Consider the following 19,417-nt stretch of genomic DNA (forward strand, 5'->3'; position numbering starts at 1 on the left):
GGTATGGGAATATCAATGCCTTTGAGCAGAAAATCCTACAAAAGGTCCAGGATTTGGCCCAGTACATGATGGGTAATGCCCTCCCAACCATTGAGCACATCTACATGAAATATTGCCGTAGAAAAGCAGCATCCACCACCCAGGCCATGCTCTTTTCTTGCTGCTGCCATTAGGTAGAAGGTACAAATTCCTCAGGGCTCGCACCACTAGGAACAGTTACTACCCCTCGACTATCAGGCTCGTGAACAAAAGGGGATAACTATACCCATTCTATTTCTGGTTTTCCCACAGCCGATGGTCTCACTTTAAGAACTCTTTATCTTGTTATTTCATGCTCTTGTTATTTATTGCTATTTATTTATATTTGCATCTGTACATTTTGTTGTGCATTGACCCTGTTCACAGTTACTATTCTACAGATTGTCTGAATATGCCCATAGGAAAAAGAATCTCAGGGTTGTATGTGATGACATAAACATAATCTGATAATAAATTTTACTTTGAACTTTGTTTTTTTCTTTCCTACTAACTCACACAAATGATTGCTTCCTTTGGTCTACCACATGGAAACAAGCCATTCAGCCCAGAAAAACTGCTGAATTTATTATCGACCAAACCAATCCTGATTTCACATTTCTGCCCTACTTGCTTTACATTTTATTTATTTCTCCTTAGTGACTCAAGAGATTTGGCAGATACTGGAAATCTTGAACAACATAGACAACACACACAAAATGGTGGAGGAACTCAGCAAGTCAGGCAACATCCATAGAGGGGAATAAACAGTTGGCATCTTGGGCCATATCCTTTATCAGGAACATGATAACAATGCTGATATTTTTCCTGTCACATGAAGGGTCTCAGCCTGAAACGTCGACCGATTATTCCCTTTCATAGATGCTGCCTGACTTGAATTCCTCCAGCATTTTGTGTGCTTCTCAAGACGAGGCAGCTGACAGTTTGCACCGAGCCACCAGGCTGTTATCATGAAAGATAAGCAAAAGTCTCAGTCAGACCAGTGGGTTCACAAAGAGTGTTTTCATGGAGAAGGATGAGCTAATGAAAGGCAGGGTTATTTAAAGAAAGAAATATAATAAAACTATGACCTTGGGCAGTTGAAGGCATGACCACTGATGGGGCATTAAACTAATGATGATCAGGAAAGCCGAACTGAAGGAGCATAGATTTCTCTAAGGCTTACAGATTGTAGAAATGGGAAGAAATAGAATATTTCATCTGCTCCTGTGAGAGTGACCATCTGGTTCCATTTTCAGGGATGTTTATAATAACTTACAGCTGCCTATGACACAGGAATTTTTTCCCCTCTGACTTGGAGGTTTGATGTGGACCATTAGAAGTATCATGACCACTTAAGACAACAATTATGAATAGATAAACACCGAGGAGGTTTCTAAAGTATCACCACATCTGCCTAAAATGAACCTGGAGCAAATGTCACCTTTGATGAAGGGAACACTCTTCTGCAGTCCAAGGTTTTTGAACCACTCACAGACTTCGTCCGTGTTCATTTCCCCTAGAGATTTCCCCCTCTGTTCTTTGGTATCCACCTTGGGAAACAAGGCCACAGAACAAGAAATATTAGACGAGAGTGTGGGAATAAGATACCACATACATTCACTTTGAAGGACTTTAGGGTAAGGATCACTGGTATGCTTCAAATTTGTAGGAGTTGTGGGTAAAACAGAGACCTCTGGATAGCTTTTTGTGTCTGAATTGCATCAACAAATACTGTAGAGGGCAGTTGGCAGCAGGAGGCCAGAGCATTGTCCTTATAATATTGTCTCTCTAATTAATATTTAACTCTAATATGGTCTTATCTTCTGCTTCAGGTACCTGAAAGGGATAGGTTTGTTTACAGTAATTCATCACCAGTGGGGATTATTTGAATGACCAGTGATGAATGAAATCAAGTTGTACTCTGCAGCAATGACAGTGAGCAGATCTCCTGCTTCAAACTATTTATGACAGGAATGTAAATTATAAATAAAAAGAAGATAAAGGTCAAAGAAGAAACAGAATCAGATTTCTTTGCCTGCTGTCTCTGAATTCTGGCGGGGAAGGTCAATGCATGACACTGTATGTTTTGATATAGATGTGGTAAATAGATGAATCTGTATCTGCCTGACCTTCCTGATCCTTTAAAACTTGAGGTAGAAAGATGGTGATCAGATTATTATCATATTGCTACTTGTAGCAGCTTGCTAGGTGTAAACTGGCAGCAGGAGTTCCAACAGCACAGTTAAGGCTGGGTTTTACAGTTTAGCTGCCTTTGGTCTTTGAGAAGATGGGGATGAGCAGCTTTCTTGAACCATTGTCTTCCTTATGGGGATGATAAATGTAAATTGGCAGCAGGTGTTTCTACAGCACTGTAAACATATTCATTAATCTTATTGTACATGAGAATGGGAAAAGCTGTATGGAAACACTTATCTGACTTTTAACGCAAAGATTTTCTACCTTTAGCAAAACATAACGGTGACAAAAAAATCCCTTTTGTCTAATTCAACTCTAACACAACCTCGATTTTCACAACAAAAATACAACTGAATCTCATGTTGTTTTTGCTTTTGCTTTCTAATCATTCTCATGCTGATCTGTAATTGTCCTTAACCATGTTTTGCTTGTTATTATTTCCCAGGCTGATTGCTGGTTGCCTTAAATCTAGGTGCTTTAAAAAAGCATTAAAGAAAACATGTTAAATGTTTTAGAACATAGAACAGCATGGCACATATAGGCCCTTCAGCCCACAATATTCTGCTAAGCTTTTAACCTATTCCAAGATCCCTTCCATATAGCACTCCACTTTTCTTTTACCCATGTGCCTATCTAAGAGTCTCTTAGATGCCCTTAATATATCTGCCTTTACAAGCACCTCTGGCAGTGCATTCCATGCACCTACCACTCTGTGTAAAAGAAACTTACCTCCATCATCTTCCAATCAGTTTTAAATGAAACCCTCTTGTATTAGCCATTGTAGCCTTGAGTAAAAATTGCTGGATGCCCACTCTGTCTATGTCTATTATCATTTTATACACCTCTAGCAAGTCACATCTCATCCTCCATTGCTCCAAAGAGAAAAGCCCCAGCTCACTCAACCTTTTCACAAAAGGCATGTTCTCTCATCCAGGGAGCATCCTGGTAAATTTCTTCTGACATCCTTCAGACAATACATGAAACTACTTCCTTTACTTCTTTCACACATAATTCTACTGCTGAGCTGCGCGTGATTGGAACCTGAGATTTACATTTTAATGGCGTGCTTTTGGGCCAATTGAGTGATCTGGACCTTTGCTGTATCCAAGGGAGCTTGGTGAGGTTTGGAGCGGTGTGTCCGGCCTGGAGCACAAGCCCATGACCAGCTCCATTTCTCACCGATCTCGCCAATAAAAGCGTCAATGGATGTCGAAATTAATGAGGATGAGAGCGGAAGGCAAGTGGGTGGTCTGTGCTGACTGCATGTATTTGACATTTCACTCTCTCCTTCTTACTGGCTGCTGCCGAAGGAAGGGGCCTGCGTTTGACTAGTTTTTCTCTTCCTCTCGCTTGCTGCTGCCAGAGGAAGGTTCCTGTTTTTGACCGGTTTCTCCCTCTCACTCTCTGCTGCTGGAGTCTTGGGTCTTGGGCAAGGTTGAATTGACATAGTTTGTGGATTGGACTCTGTAGTTCATGTTATTTGTTTTTCTGGGTTCTCCTTTTTTTTGTTATTTTGTATGATTTTGAGCGGGGCAGACTAACTCTCAATGAACAACACAACACTAAATTGAAATGAACTGAACTAAACTGAACATTCCTACACCCTTTCAAGGACTCTGTGGTTTGATGTTTTATACTCTGTTGTCTTTTCACTCTGTTTTTGCCATTTGCGTGATTTGTTCTTTCTTTTGCATGTTGGGTGTTTTTCTTTGAACAGGTTCCATGGTGTTTCTTTGTTTCGTGGCTGTCTGTGGGAAGACAAATCTCAGGGTTGTATATTTCATACATACTTTGATAATAAATGCACTTTGCAAATTTGAATCTTTGAATCATAAGCTTCCACATCCTTCCTATAATGAGGTGACCAGAACAGAGTACAATACACCAAGTATGGTCCAGCCAGAGTTTTATAGAGCTGCAACATTATCTTGTGCTCTTGAAATTAATCCCCAGCTAATGAAATCCAACACACCATATGTCTTCTGACCCACCCTATCAACTTGCAGGGCAACTTTGAGGGACTTAGGAACATGGACAGCAAGATCCATCTGTTCTTCTACACCAGTGGTCTCCAACCACCAGGCCGCAAAGCATGTGCTACCGGGCCACGAGGAAATGATATGATTTGGTGGTATGAAACGATATGCAGTGCAGCTGGACACCACTGTTCTACACTGCTAAGAATCCTGTCATTAATCCTATATATCTTGCTTCAGGTTTGACCATCCAAAGTGTATCACTTCATACTTTTCCAGATTGAACTCCATCTGCTACTTCTCAGCCCAGCTTTGCATCCTGTCAATGTCCTGATGTAACCTATGGCAACCTTCCACAACACCGCTAATCTTTGTGCCAGCTGCAAACTTCCAAAAAAGACAAGGGTCCCAGAACAGATCCTTGTGGAACACCATTTGTCATTGACTTCCAGGCAGGCTATGGTCTATCTACTACCACCCTACATTACTACAAGCAATGCAATTCTGATTCCTAGTAGACAAGTGTCTAAGATCCCATGTCTCCTGACATTCCAAATGAGCTACCATGAGAAACCTTGTTGAACACCTTAATAAAATCCATATACAGACTTATGAAGCATGACCTGTCCCTCACAAAGTGTTGTTCTCTCATCAGACTATGCTTCTCCAAATGCTCAAATTCTTTCTCTAAGAATCCTTCTTATAGTTTGCTCACCACTGATGCAAGAATCCCCAGGATTATACCTATAGCCTTTCTTGAAAACAGGAATAACGTTACCAGTCTCCAGTCTTCTGGTACTACTCCTGTGGTCATTGAGGATGCAAATATCATCGAGGAATGTCTTTCCTCAATTCCTGTAGTAACCTGGGGTAGATCCTGGCTAGCTGCAGGGTCTTATCTATCCTAATATTTTTCAAATAACATCTGTTCACATTGGAAGAACATACTGAAAATGGTCTGAACCATGTTGTCTAATGAGGTGCAACCAATATTCTGCATGATATGAGTAGGGGTAGTGAGCTAGTGAGCTGTACTGTCAGCACTGTCTATAATTTGAAGAATTGGCCAGTGATTGTGGAGGTTTGTATTTAAGCTCGCCTGTTCAACTTGATCATGGTGTCACATATAGGTTGAAATGTGCTGGATCTACGTTGTCCAACTGTTGACCATCAGAAGATGAGGAGCCAGAACGGATCTTTATTGCATCCTAAATTGACCTGTTTATTGCCATTTCTTTTTCCTTTCAAGGCCCCTAGAAAACCTCTCATTCATATTACTGCCCTCAACCTTTTATATACCATGTCATCAAATAGCTTTTGAAACTCTAAACACTAGGAGATTTTTTTCCCATATTTACCCCAGCTTCTTTCCTGAGCAGCTCACTGAGATTCCTTCAAGAGTAACACTCCAGCTTGTGACTGGTAGCATTGGGGACAGAGCAGCAGGTGATTGGGAAAGCCACATGCATAAATCTCCTTCCAAGTCATGCAATACTTCCCAGCTATGGATTGCATTTCTGTTCCCTTATCATTCATGAACTTGAATCCTAGAATTTATAGCAATTTGAAAGGAGCTCATCTCTGTCTTCTCAATAGCCAAACATAGTTAAACAGTAAATGCCAGCCTTGGCCATGACAACCGTCACCTGTTTCTGAATAAAGAAACTCTTACCATGTGCTTCAAATTTCCATTCTCATCAAGAGAGGGAGGAATGTAGGAAGCTGAAAAATAAAAATAACGTCTCAGACCAAATTCCTTATTGCAGCATTGTTAAAGAGTACAACTTAACATTTTCTAAATCACTAACGAACTTCACGTTTTTGAGACATTTTGAAAAATGCTAAATGGACCCAGTCTGCTCATGTATACATCATTGAAAGGGACCATGGACCAACCCCACCAATAGCAATGTCACCTGGATTTAGGTTTCATTTTAAAAGATCAAAGTGAAAACCTTTCAATCACCTCTAGAATTGGGTTTGATTTAAAGCCTAATTAATTAGATAAATATTTTTTCTCACTGCTGATGATGTATATCATCTCTTTAACGTATTCAAGATGTCTGAAGTTGGTGCTTGGAAGTTGGGAATGTTGGCAATCCTACAGAGCTCATAGATTGCATTTTGTTTAAACACTTCCTGGCAGGGTAGCTGCCATTCTCAGACAAACAAGAATTTGGCCTTGAGTCCTCCTCCAGAGACTTGAGCGGCAAAATCTGGGCTGACTCTCCGGTACTCTACTGAAATGATGCTGCACTGTCAGAGGTGTTAAACTAAGATCCTATCTACCCACTCAGTTGGATGTACAAGTTACCATGATGCCATTTTGACAAAAGGCATGGAGCTAGCCTGGATCATCCCTCAAACAACGTCACTAATAAGATTGTAAGAGCTTGATTTGCCTATATCCTGTATTGTTTTCTACACTAATAGTCTATATGCTTCATTAATTGCAAAAATATCTTGGGATAATCTCGTTGTGAAAAAAATCATATAAATGCTAGTTTTTCTGATTTGCTTTTATTTATTTTCTCCCTATCTCTAGAACATTTCATTTGAAGATTAACAAAAAAATACTAGGTAAGTGGAATTGTTACACTGTTGGTTGGGGGTGTTCAGTGTTCACATTCTGTAGGTGGAATATATGTGGAGGTAAATGGCATGGTGGACCCCACACAATGGTGTTGGGACAGTCGCTCTTTGAGATCCCCTGAATGATTGTGACAACCGAGTATGTTTAATTTATTGCAATAATAGCATGTTTCATTTAAATTCAGATTTAGATTCAGATTTATTTATCACATGAACATTAATACATGGACTGGCCGGTGGTGTGGTGGCATCAGCACTGGACTTCGAGGCAGACGGTCCTGAGTTCGAATCTGGCCAGGTCCCAACAGGTCCCACAGATACACAGTATCTGTGTGGAAGAAGGGCCTGGCAACCTATTTCTGTATCTTGAGTCAAGGCCAACGTGATGGCACTCAACAACATCGAAACATACCATGAGATGTGTCATTTGCATTAACAACCAATGCACCTAAGGATGTGCTGGGGTCACTACAATTCCGATACCAACATGGTATGCCCACAATGCTTGGCAGGACAACACAGAACACAACAAACAACAACAACAAAACAACCAAACAAGCCCCTTTCTTCCCTTCCATCCACGGACAGCCTTGGGTTCTCCAGTCTACTGTCTCCAGGCTTCAGCCATCATGCTTCAATTTCTTGTCTTCAGATTGACCTTTGGGCTTCAATCTTCGGTATCAAATCCCAGTCTAGCAAATGACAGGACCATGAACTCCAGACATGTCAATTACCCTGTACCTCCTCGAACCAATCCTGGGATCCAACAACGTGGGACAGCCCAGCATCCAAGGAATGTCCTTTACCACACATTCACATTGCTGGCTACTGAGAGCGGAATGGAGGCCTAGACTGCGGTTGTCCTTCGTTGCCCATCCAGGTTGCTTGCCTTCAATCACAGAATACGGAGTGGAGGCTTGAACTCCAACTCCTTCATTTCCCTATCCCTAAATCCTACTTTGATCCTAACTCCCCTCTCTATCACCAAACTCAGCACCATTTTAATGTGCACAGGAGGATGCCACAGGGCTAATGGCTGATCATTCTACAGCTTCAGCTCCAAAGGTGGGTACAGAATGGCCTGAAACTTTCTAGCGTAATAGGGAAGGAGATAAAATTGGAGAACTACTTTATCCTGGATCATGTAATGTCACAAAAGGACAGCAGATGGAGTGCCAAGCCTCTGTAAAATTACAAAGGAGCAGGTGGAATTCTTTTTAGATGATGTCCAATTCAGAGAATTTTCCTGATTTTGACTGAGAGACAGTGGCACTAAATTCCACTCCCATAAAGCAGAAGTGCAGGGGCATTCTGGGTGCTGAGAAAGTAGAAGAAACTAAAGATAGTTTTCGAGGTCCACTGATGCAACCAAGCCTTGCTACAGCACTCACTTGTGGGCCGGGAAGGAGGTTTGCTGAGATCTTTCCATGATTGTTTTGGAATTCTAATAGGTTAGAATAGGTCAGGCGCTCCCAGCCTTTTTTATGCCTTGGACCAATGCCATTAAGCAAGGGGTCCATGGACCCCAGGTTGGGAACCCCTGGAAGATATTTGGGAGGAGTGATGATATATGCCTTAAGAATATACAGCAAAAGGTTAACATGACATCATTGTAAAATTAGCATTTTTATAAACTATAGAATTTTGACATTGCATGAAGGCTTCCTTCTTTGATTCTAAGGTATCTTTGTATTAATTGAAAGGGAAAACATTTTGGAATATGATTGCAATACCACTGTTACTAATAACATTCTTGTCAATACTTCTTACCAACAGTGATTCTCCGTTGCCGTGATGAGACACCTCCCTCCGTTCCTGAATCTGGAGCCAATCCTAGGCTCTGAAGGTCTCCAGCAATGGTCTTCACATTACCCAGACTGCAAGTTCTCGTTGCTGCCCTCTTTACCAACAAGCGAAGAGAAGCCAAGGATGGTGAAAACAGAGAAGTGAAAGAAAATAGAGTGTGACAGCATTAGAACAGGAGGCTATTCAGATTCGGAGTATGTTTATATCCATCATTGCATCTCCTCCCTTAATACGCATTGTCTTAGAAAATAGTTTTCAGTTCTGCAATTTTCCATTACACCGATGGTTTTGGGGTAGAGACTGTCAGATTTCCACTCTCCTCAAAGATTACCCAAGAAATCACACCCTAACCCCTCACCAGAGAAACTAGTTTCTCTCTACCCAGCATTAAGTTCTTTAACCTTTTTAAACACTTCAAACACACAGCCTTTAGTCTACAATACTGAAGGGAGAACAAGTCACCCTTATGCAGTCCATCTGCACCATTTAATAGAACATTGAACAGTATAGTACTGTATAGGCCTTTCAGCCCATGAAGTTGTGCCAACATCTTTCAGACCCTGTATTATTCTGGTTTATTTTGGATGAAGGGATGGACAGGTATGAGTTTGGAAGAGAGAGAGAGAGGGGAAACACCAGCACTGTTCTACGTTACAATGTCTTGATGAAGGGACTTGGCCCAAAACGTTAACTGGTTTTTCCTCTCCATAGATGCTGCCTGACTTGCTGAGTTCCATGTGTGTTATTCAGCATTGTTACTATGAGTTGTGTATAAAAAAGTAATCTTTTTCTAAAAGAGAATTAAATTCCTTTCATTATCATTTAAACTTGGAATAACTAAATTGATCAACTTCTGTTGATATTAAATCCATTGTAGTTGACTGTGGTAGCCAGAATCTGAATCAGAATTGGGTTTAGTATCACCAGCATGTGATGTGAAATTTGATAACTTAGCAGCCGTACAATGCAATACATGATAATATAGAAAAAGTAAGTAAATAAATTACAGTATGTATGTTTATTAAATAGTTACATTCAAAATAGTGCTAAAACAGAAATAGTATTAAAATAAGTGAGGTATTGTTCTTGGGATCAATGTCCATTTAGAAATTGGATGGCAGAGGGGAAGAAGCTATTCCAGAATCACTGAGTGTGTGCCTTCAAGCTTCTGTACCTCCTTAACAATAAGGAGAGACGGTAACAATGAGAAGAGAGCATGTCCTGGGTGATGGGGGTCATTAATAATGGACACTGCCTTTCTGAGGTAATGCTCCTTAAAGATGTTTTGGATACTATGGAGGCTAGCACTCAAGATGGAGCTGAATAATTTTACAACTTTCTGTAGTTTCTTTCGATCCTGTGCAGTAGCTTCCCCCCCCCCCACCCCCCATACCAGACAGTGATGTACCCTCTTGATGGTACATCTGTGGAAGTTTTCGAGTGTTTTAGGTGACAAACCAAATCTCCTCACACTCCTAATGAAATATAGCCACTGTCTTGCCTTCTTTATAGCTGCATCAATATGTTGGGACCAGGTTAGATCCTCAGAGATCTTGACACCTCGGAACTTGAAATTGCTCACTCTCTCCACTTTTGATCCCTCTGTGAGGATTGGTTCATGTTCCCTTGTCCTACCCTTCCTGAAGTTGAGTGCAAGGTTGCTGCTGTGGCACCACTCATAGGTGTATCTCGCAGCTAGATATACTAGCTGGTATAGCTTGCTTCTGTACGCCCTCTCATTCTCATCTCAGATTCTAACAACAATGGTTGTATCATCACAAATTTATAGATGACAAATGAGCTATACCTAGCCACACTGTCATGGGTAAAGAGAGAGAGTAGAGCAGTGGGCTAAGTACACTTCCCTGAGGTGAGCCAATCTTGATCAACAGCAAGGAGATATTATTACCAATCCGCACAGATTCTGGTTAGGAAATCGAGGATCTAATTGCAGAGGGAGATAGAGGCCCAGCTTCCGTAGCTTATTGATCAGGACTGTGCGAATGATGTTGTTAAATGCTGAGCTATAGTCAACAAACAGCATCCTGACATAGGTGTTTGTATTGTCCAAGTGATCACGGTAATCTACTAGGTACCAGTTTAGTAATGTCAATTTTGTGTTAATAGCAATTTGGACTTTTGGGTTTTGATGAAGTCTTTCTCTTGAGAGTTCACTTCTATTTCAGAAGTTAACTTTGTTTGTATTTTAGCAGTTTCAATTGCCAATTGCTTGTGGATAACAACTTCCTTTTAGCTTAAAATTCGATTAATTAATTCTCAGGGTGATGATCAAACATTGAAATATAGGCAGGTGTGTTCCTTTTGAAGAAATTAATGAGTTGAAATTGGGTCTGGACATGCCGTTCTGTGGTAACACAGAAGTCCAGGACAAGTTGGCATTGACCTCGTCACTGAGACCAAGGAACAGAGTGCAAGTACCCTGAGCTGAAAGACTTGGAAGGACCTTCCACTGATCCCTTGGCTTTAGGGTACAAGCCATATAAATGCTATTCATCTGAATGAACTTCCTGGTCCACAAACAATGTGCAGGCAATAGTATTTGCTATTTTAATTCAAAATTTAAGATTAATTTTCAAAATTTAAAGGTATTTGATGAAATTTTGCATTAAAAACTCTTTAATTATATGTACTTTTATTTACTTAAATTCATTAGTATGGTTTGTAGTATGATGAGTTCTGATTATTGGAGACATACGGATACAATGGCAACATTTAGTTATCAAAAGGCCATGTGAGTCATCCATCGGTCATTATTAGTAAGAACGAGGGCATTTTACCCCTTTTTTTAGAACATAGAACATAGAATAGTACAACACATTACAGGCCCTTCAGCCCACAATGTTGTGCCGCTCTCAAACCCTGCCTCCCATATAACCCCCCACCTTAAATTCCTCCATATACCTGTCTAGTAGTCTCTTAAACTTCACTAGTGTGTCTGCCTCCACCACTGACTCATCAGTGCATTCCATGCACCAGCCACTCTCTGAGTGAATATCTCCCTTGAACTTCCCTCCCCTTACCTTAAAGCCATGTCCTCTTGTACTGAGCAGTGGTGCCCTGGGGAAGAGGCGCTGGCTGTCCACTCTGTCTATTCCTCTTAATATCTTGTACACCTCTATCATGTCTCTTCTCATCCTCCTTCTTTCGAACGAGTAAAGCCCTAGCTCCCTTAATCTCTGATCATAATCCATACTCTCTAAACCAGGCAGCATCCTGGTAAATCTCCTCTGTACCCTTTCCAATGCTTCTACATCCTTCCTATAGTGAGGCAACCAGAACTGGACACAGTACTCCAAGTGTGGCCTAACTAGAGTTTTATAGAACTGCATCATTACATCGTGTCTCTTAAATTCTATCCCTCGACTTATGAAAGCTAATATCCCATAAGCTTTCTTAACTACCCTATCTACCTGTGAGGCAACTTTCAGGGATCTGTGGACATGTACCCCCAGATCCCTCTGCTCCTCCACATTACCAAGTATCCTGCCATTTACTGTGTACTCTGCCTTGGAGTTTGTCCTTCCAAAGTGTACCACCTCACACTTCTCTGGGTTGAACTCAATCTGCCACTTCCCAGCCCACTTCTGCATCCTATCAATGTCTCTCTGCAATCTTCAACAATCCTCTGCACTATCTACAACACCACCAACCTTTGTGTCATCTGCAAACTTGCCAACCCACCCTTCTACCCCCACATCCAGGTCGTTAATAAAAATCACGAAAAGTAGAGGTCCCAGAACAGATCCTTGTGGGACACCTCTGGTCACAACCCTCCAATCTGAATGTACTCCCTCCACCACGACCCTCTGCCTTCTGCAGGCAAGCCAATTCTGAATCCACCTGGCCAAACTTCCCTGGATCCCATGCCTTCTGACATTCTGAATAAGCCTACCATGTGGAACCTTGTCAAATGCCTTACTAAAATCCATGTAGATCACATCCACTGCACTACCACCATCTATATGCCTGGTCACCTCCTCAAAGAACTCTATCAGGCTTGTTAGACATGATCTGCCCTTCACAAAGCCATGCTGACTGTCCCTGATCAGACCATGATTCTCTAAATGCCCATAGATCCTATCTCTAAGAATCTTTTCCAACAGCTTTCCCACCACAGACGTAAGGCTCACTGGTCTATAATTACCTGGACTATCCCTACTACCTTTTTGAGCCTGTTCAGCCATTCAGCAGTGTTATACCTTCAACTTACCTCAGATCCTTTCCACAAAACCCTTAATTCCCTCACTGATAAATCTATCTCAGCCTAAAATATACCCTGGGACTTTGCTATCTTCGCACACTGTGGTATGGAGTTCCACAGTACCTCCGAAAACAGAAGTTCTTCTGCATCTAGGTCAAGACTATTCAATGATAGCAAACTTCCTCTCAGTAACTATCTTTCAGAATCTTTATGTTTCATTAGAATCACCTCTCATTCTTCTAAACTCCAATGAGGAGAGTCCCAACCTTTTTAACCTTTGCTGACAGGATAATCTCTTCACACCTAAATCATCCTTCTTTGAACTGCCTAAGTATCATTCCTTAAAGAGGAGTATCAAAATTATTTCCAGTACTCTGGATGTGACCTCATAGTAACTTACACCATTATAATAAAGTTTCCCGACTCTTATATTCCATCCTATTTGATAAAAGGATTTGCATTTCACGAACCTTCCCTATAATCTTTCATACTTGTGTGCTAGCATTCTGTCATTTATGCACAAGGAGTCCCAAATTCCTTTGGTGTTCTCACTTCCCACAATTTCTCTTTATTTAAGGAACACTCTTCTCCTTTGTTCTACCTATAGGGCAGGACTGCATCTTTGAAACCCACCATTATAAACCTAGTCACTGCTTATTATGCTCTTCACCTTAGGGAGATGGTCACAGCAGCAAGGGCCCGGTACACTGATCCTGCTGGGGCCATGGGAATAAGGCAAGGAGAGGAGGTGAGCTGAATGAAGTTCTATCACTGGAATCTCTTTGGATTTATCATTATCGTTTATTCTCACTAAATCTTTAACATTGCTGAAAACAGAAAGCACTTAACAACAAAAAACAACTTTATATAGCAGTATGGACATCAAAAATTATAGAAAATGTACCATAGAACATTACAACTCAGTACAGGCCCTCAATCCACAATGTCGTGCCAAACTTTTAACCTACTCTAAGGTTAATTATCTCTTTACTCCTACATAGCCCTCCATTTTTCTATCATCCATGTGCCTATCTAAGAGTTTCTTAATTGCCCCTGGACCATTGGATGCTAAATCTCTTAATACTTCAATGCCTTTTAATTGACTTTTTTCATTATTACATGATATGATAATTTTTTTTCAGTGAACCAGATAAGCTTAAAGAGAGCAAAGGGAATTGTAAAGAAGGTTGAGGGAGACTAAATTGTGGAGGGAGTGCAGAGGAATGGGACTTGATGGGTTTGCTATACAATGAACTAGCACGGACCTGATGGACCAGTAACCCACTTTGCTGCAATAATCCTATAATTATCTGCAATAATATTGGTAAAGAACTGTCTAAAATTATTGCAGATGTGATAGCTTTTTTTTTACCTTCCCACGCAGTGTTGAGTCCAGTTTGATATCCAAGGGCTTCAGCCGCAGTTTTGTCTTCAGGTGCTCCCTTTTGCTTGCTTCCTTGTTATAAAGATCATCTGCACAAAGAATGCAAGATATTGAAGCATACCCCATTCTCAAACAAGAACAGGTCATTTTCCTGTACCAGGTAAACCTTCAGCCTGAATTAAATGAAGTCTGTGACAGGACTGCAATTGTTAATATTCACAGCTTGGAAGGTCACTGGCATTGATAATTAAAATGAAAATGTACAAATCTTTCCTGTGCAGTTAATGGGACGGATTGGGAACATTTAAAGTCATATGTAGTGGAATGAACTGGGACAAGAGCTGTTTTATGGCATTCTTCCTAGTAAAACTTGAAATAACAACCTCTTGCAAGCAGTTATTCTAAAAAAATAGTCCTGCGAAGATGCTGAAGTAATTAGTTTTGCAAGTATGTGGGTAAACAGGAAGTGGTGATTGCTAGTAATTAATGCTTGTGGGGCTTTTTATAAAGGTGTCCTAGATCCTGCATTGAAGTAGTGGCCTAAAACCAATTCAAGACCGGTACACACCTCTGTAATTCATGCCATTGGTAATACAATATCTGCATTCAGGTCATTTCAAGATTTCCATACTTCACAAAGGCCTCATTGACTGTCCCTTTGTTGCTACTTAACAGGAAAATTTCCTTTTCATTCCATGATCCTTTTCAGTTCATTCTCGGCTTTTTTTGTTTGGGGTTAACCAGGACTATGAAACCAGTCATTTATAAAGCAAAGGAACATGATGACACAGCTCAAATCTTACCTTCTACTAACCCTTCAATCACGAGGTGGTCAGCCCTAAAGACATCATTAGCGCTTGATCCTTGGGGTTACCCTGCTGAAACTGAAAAGTCTTGGTAATAGCTTAAAATGTGCATTAGTTGTATCATTCAGTGACTCTGTTTATGACAATTCATTCTTTTTCTTCTTTGGCAGTCCCTTGGGATCAGGGATGACTGCCAGTTCTGTGATTTCTGAGGTTTCTAGTGAGATGATTGTGGGAAACCCAAACTCTGCCCCAGATGGGGCAGGTGGGAGTGGTCGGCTGCCGGGGGAGGTGGGTAGTTTGTGAGATGGTGCTCATTTTCCACAGATTATGCAGGGCCTCTGTTTCATGGTCTCAAGGCTCTCTATACCAACCCAGGTGCTCCTTCTGCACTTTAAGTGATAATGGCCCGGGGGTTCTTTGGTGATGGTCAACATGTTGCATTTCATCAAGGAAACCTCAACCATATCCTTAAATCAAAATCAGAATCAGGTTTATTATTACTGCCATATGATATCAAATTTGTTACACTGCAACAGCAGTAATGTGCAAAGAAATTATCAAATTATGAATTACAAGCCTCGCTCTGCCTGGATGGTAACCTCCCCCCTATAACAGAGAATGGAAAAGAGTATCTCTTTTGAGGATCTGGTTTGGTGTGCACTTGGTTTTTCCCCTGGGAATTAAACAAAGGTAGCTAGGATTGCTGACGTGTGAGAAGATGCTGACATTGGTTTGCTTACCCTTCTGCAGAATCTGGAGGATTTTTCAGAGTCAGCATTCAAGATATTTTCCCAGTGCTTTGAGATGAAGGTAGTTTCAAATGCCTGCATAAAGACAAGCATCACTGCTGTGTGTGCCGTGAGCTTGGAGCCAGGTCCTAATTTTCAAATCTCCTTTTCCTCAGACAACCAAAAAGAGCGCCGCTGCCCCGAAGCTGATGGGGAATTTGATGGTTAATATCTACCTTGTCTGAGAGGTAGCTCCCAAGATATGTGATGTAGTCCGCTTTTTCTACGGTCTTGTTGCAAACCTTTGTTGTCAGAAGGCAGCACTGTACAGCAGCTGCAGATTGGTGGCAGACCTATGGTTTGCAGAGACTAAGCATTCAGCAATTCCGTTCATATGTTTCAGTGAATACATTGATGCTCAGCATTTGAATGCCCACATTAATAAACTGAAGATTGATGACTGAGGTTAGAGTAACCTTGATTCCAGAGTGGAGTCTATGTAGCTTGAATGGTTTCCCTTTAGTCCTGGCACCGAGTGCAACTCCTGCAGTAAACTTGTCAAAGGCCAATTGCAGCATTGTAGCAAGAAAACTGAGGCAGATGTTGGGGTGATGATGTAGCCTCGCTCAACTTGGTGAGATTGGTGCTCTATTGGTTAGGATCCCATCTTGCATGCCTCCTTGAAACAAGTAAAAGATGGAGATGAATTCTTGCAGGCAGTCGGATTTGAAGAAGGTGGTCCAGGGTCCCTTCCACTTGGTGGAGCTAAAGGCAATGGTGAGGTTAAACGAGGCTGTGCATGGGAACTTTAGGTTTCTCAATAACGATAGCGGGTTCTCACTGGAGCTCCCATTGAGAACCTGCTACCTTCAGCTACGTCACAATGCAACAGGAAAAAGTTGCACACTCAGCTTCAATGTTGAAATGAACCTAGAATGTTAATTCTCTTTCTGCCTCTGTAGATACCGCCTAACCTGCTGTTTTCAGCAGTTATTCCTGACTTTGGCAGACGTAGCAGCTGAAGGCTTCCTCTACAAATAATGATTGTCATCAGATCTCCCACAAACTTGTTCTATTGCTGAATTTTTAGAAAATCCTCCCACCTCTCTACATCAACAGAAGGTTAGCCAAAGCTCTGTTGTTGTCAGCAAGATTTATCCCCCAGTCTTTACCAGCTTGCATCTGACGCTACCGTGATTCTAAAATTCCCTTCCTTGCTTTCCAATCCTTCGCCATTGCAACCCTTCTGAAGAATCTCTGAAGACTCCACACTCCTTCCAGATTTGCTCGCTTGCACCTCAACCTGACCCCTTTAGCTTTTCGTCATTTAATGCATTCCTGGAAAGTTATCATCAAAGATCTGCTGTCACAAGGATCTTTACAGAAAATCTTTCCTACCTAATGCAATAAGCATATACAACAGTTCATCTCTGTACAACAGGAGAACACACTTCATAGTACAACAGTCTCTGTTTTATTATTCCCTACATTATTTCATATTATTGTACTTCAGTAAATTATTATTGTGTATTTTATTCTGTACTTTATTATTAGTTAAGTCTGCACACCGCAAAGTGTATTTTTAAATCTAGCTGCTCTAATGAAATAATTTCCCACTTGGGATCAATAAAGTATTTATTATCATCATCAAAACTTTCTGCTTTGATCCCCTCAATTTTTCAATAATATTAAACAAAATCTATCTCTTATTAATCTTGTATTCAGTCAGCTTTCAGTGTGGCTGTGGTTTAGACCTGAGCCCCAAGGACTAATTCCATGGCATTATTTTGAGGAAGAGAAAGGGTGTGAATTACTCAAGTCAATGTGTATTCTCCACTCAACATTGTCACAAATAGAATGTCTAATTGTTATTATACTTGCTTCAGGGAGCTTATTATGCATAAATTGTCAGTTACAATGATGCAACCAGTCGCTACCCTCTAGAAAGTACTTCCTGTCTGTAAAGTGCTCATGAACATTACAAAATAAGTACAAGCCTGTTTTCTTTAAGTTGTCTTCTTGAAGTCATTCACATGCTTTCCCAAGGATCTCTGTTAAATTGGCACAGGGACAGCCGGGTTAAATGTGATTTGGAAAAAAAATAAGCACAATTTCCAACTGGATTGGATGGGCATGGGTTTGCACTGAGTTTCTTTCTAACAATCCACTCTCCTGTTTACAGGGGACAAGGCAGGGTCACTGGCATTTAGTGGCAAAAAGCCAAGCTGGGCCTTAAGTTTCATTGTGAGAGAACTGTCGAACTCCAAACACACACAGGACTTTTCCACTTGAATGATGTCACTGATGTTGGATATAAAAGTCCAATGGCTAGTTTTAAGGGCTGCATTCATCACTTTGTTGTACCAGACACTTGCAAAGTTCTGACTTTAATTAAAGCTGTTCTGTTGATTGCCTTTTCTTGGCCTGAAACAATAACTATTCATTTCCATCCATAGATGCTGCCTGACTTGCTGAGTTCCTCAAGCACTTTGTGTTGCTCAAGATTTCCAGCATTTTCAGAACTTCTTGTATCTAATGTTATATTTTGTAACTCCAGAACATAAAAACTAATTGAAAGGAAGACAAGGGAGCTGGGAGACAAGTCATGTACTTTGTTTTCACATTAAACAAGGCGCATGCATATGACATGATGGCGTAATGAGCACAACTACAGGAATTTAAAATGAGGCATCCACAGGATAGTAAATTTTTAAATGTCTTTTTTAGACCTAAAGATTTAATCACTGTGGAGGATTCCTTACTCTTGTGGCATAATGTCTTTCCTGACAAGTGGGATCACTCTGCTTGGCAGGTGATTCTGTGAAGCAGTCTCAGGTTCCGGGGCTTTCCCCTTTTGGTGGTTGTAGGGGTTGACTCTGGGACTGCGGAAAGTGCTCTGACAGCTGTGGGCATGTTTCTTCTCTAATGATTTTCTCTGCTTTCCCCAACTGATCACTGTCTCATCTCCAGATGAAATCAGATGCCATCTCCTCTGTGCAGGAACATGGTGCAGTTCTGTCTTTAATCTTTCTGAGTACGCACTTTTGATCACCGCTGTAGACCCACGCCAAGGACTGTTTGTCCAGCAGTGAAACATTGAAACTGCTTGTTTGGGGACCCCTCACTTTGTCTCAGCTGTTATTCCTGCCTGCTCCTGAGATTGGGTTTGACGAGATCCAAGTATGAACGCAAGAGACAACCCCTGAACAACATCGCTGGTGAGTTGTTGGTTGTGGAGTGTGCTGCTTTGACACATGCAAGGAAGAAATTGGTGAGCTTCTGGTTCAGTTTCACTGCAGAATGTTCTGCTGACATTGTTCACAGTGCATTCTTTAGACTCTAATGAACCTTTCTCCCAAGCCATTTGTAGCTGGGTGGTACGGTGTAGATACAATATGTCTTATTTCATTCATTTTCAAGAATGACTGAAGTTGTCCTTCTGTGGTCCAATGTAACTAACTAAGTGTTCTGCAACACTAGACCGTGTGAAGAGGCTTCTCAATACATCAACAGTGTGTGAGGCTGTAGTGGAGGCTATTGGGAACACTTCTGGCCATTTTGTAGCTGCATCCACTATTCTACGAAATTTGTGTCCATGAATGGTCCAGCAAAATCCGCATGAATCCTCTGCCAGGGCAATACAGGCCATTCCCAGGGATGTAGAGGCCGTGCTCCTGGCATTTTCT

At 41.2% G+C, this 19,417-nt stretch overlaps 1 protein-coding gene across 1 annotated transcript in view; it reads right to left on the reverse strand.

The window, feature by feature from the left end:
* LOC140730133 (uncharacterized) overlaps positions 1–19,417 on the reverse strand; it is a 79,334-nt gene that overhangs the window by 37,596 nt on the left and 22,321 nt on the right. The window contains exons 3-6 of the mRNA XM_073050266.1: positions 14,183–14,283; positions 8,553–8,682; positions 5,863–5,912; positions 1,460–1,568 (exon numbers count right to left, since the gene is read on the reverse strand). Of these exons, the coding sequence (XP_072906367.1) occupies positions 1,460–1,568; positions 5,863–5,912; positions 8,553–8,682; positions 14,183–14,283 (390 nt within the window). The remainder of the gene's footprint in view (positions 1–1,459; positions 1,569–5,862; positions 5,913–8,552; positions 8,683–14,182; positions 14,284–19,417) is intronic.

Source organism: Hemitrygon akajei, chromosome 7, assembly GCF_048418815.1.
Source record: "Hemitrygon akajei chromosome 7, sHemAka1.3, whole genome shotgun sequence".
NCBI classification, from domain to species: Eukaryota; Metazoa; Chordata; class Chondrichthyes; order Myliobatiformes; family Dasyatidae; genus Hemitrygon; species Hemitrygon akajei.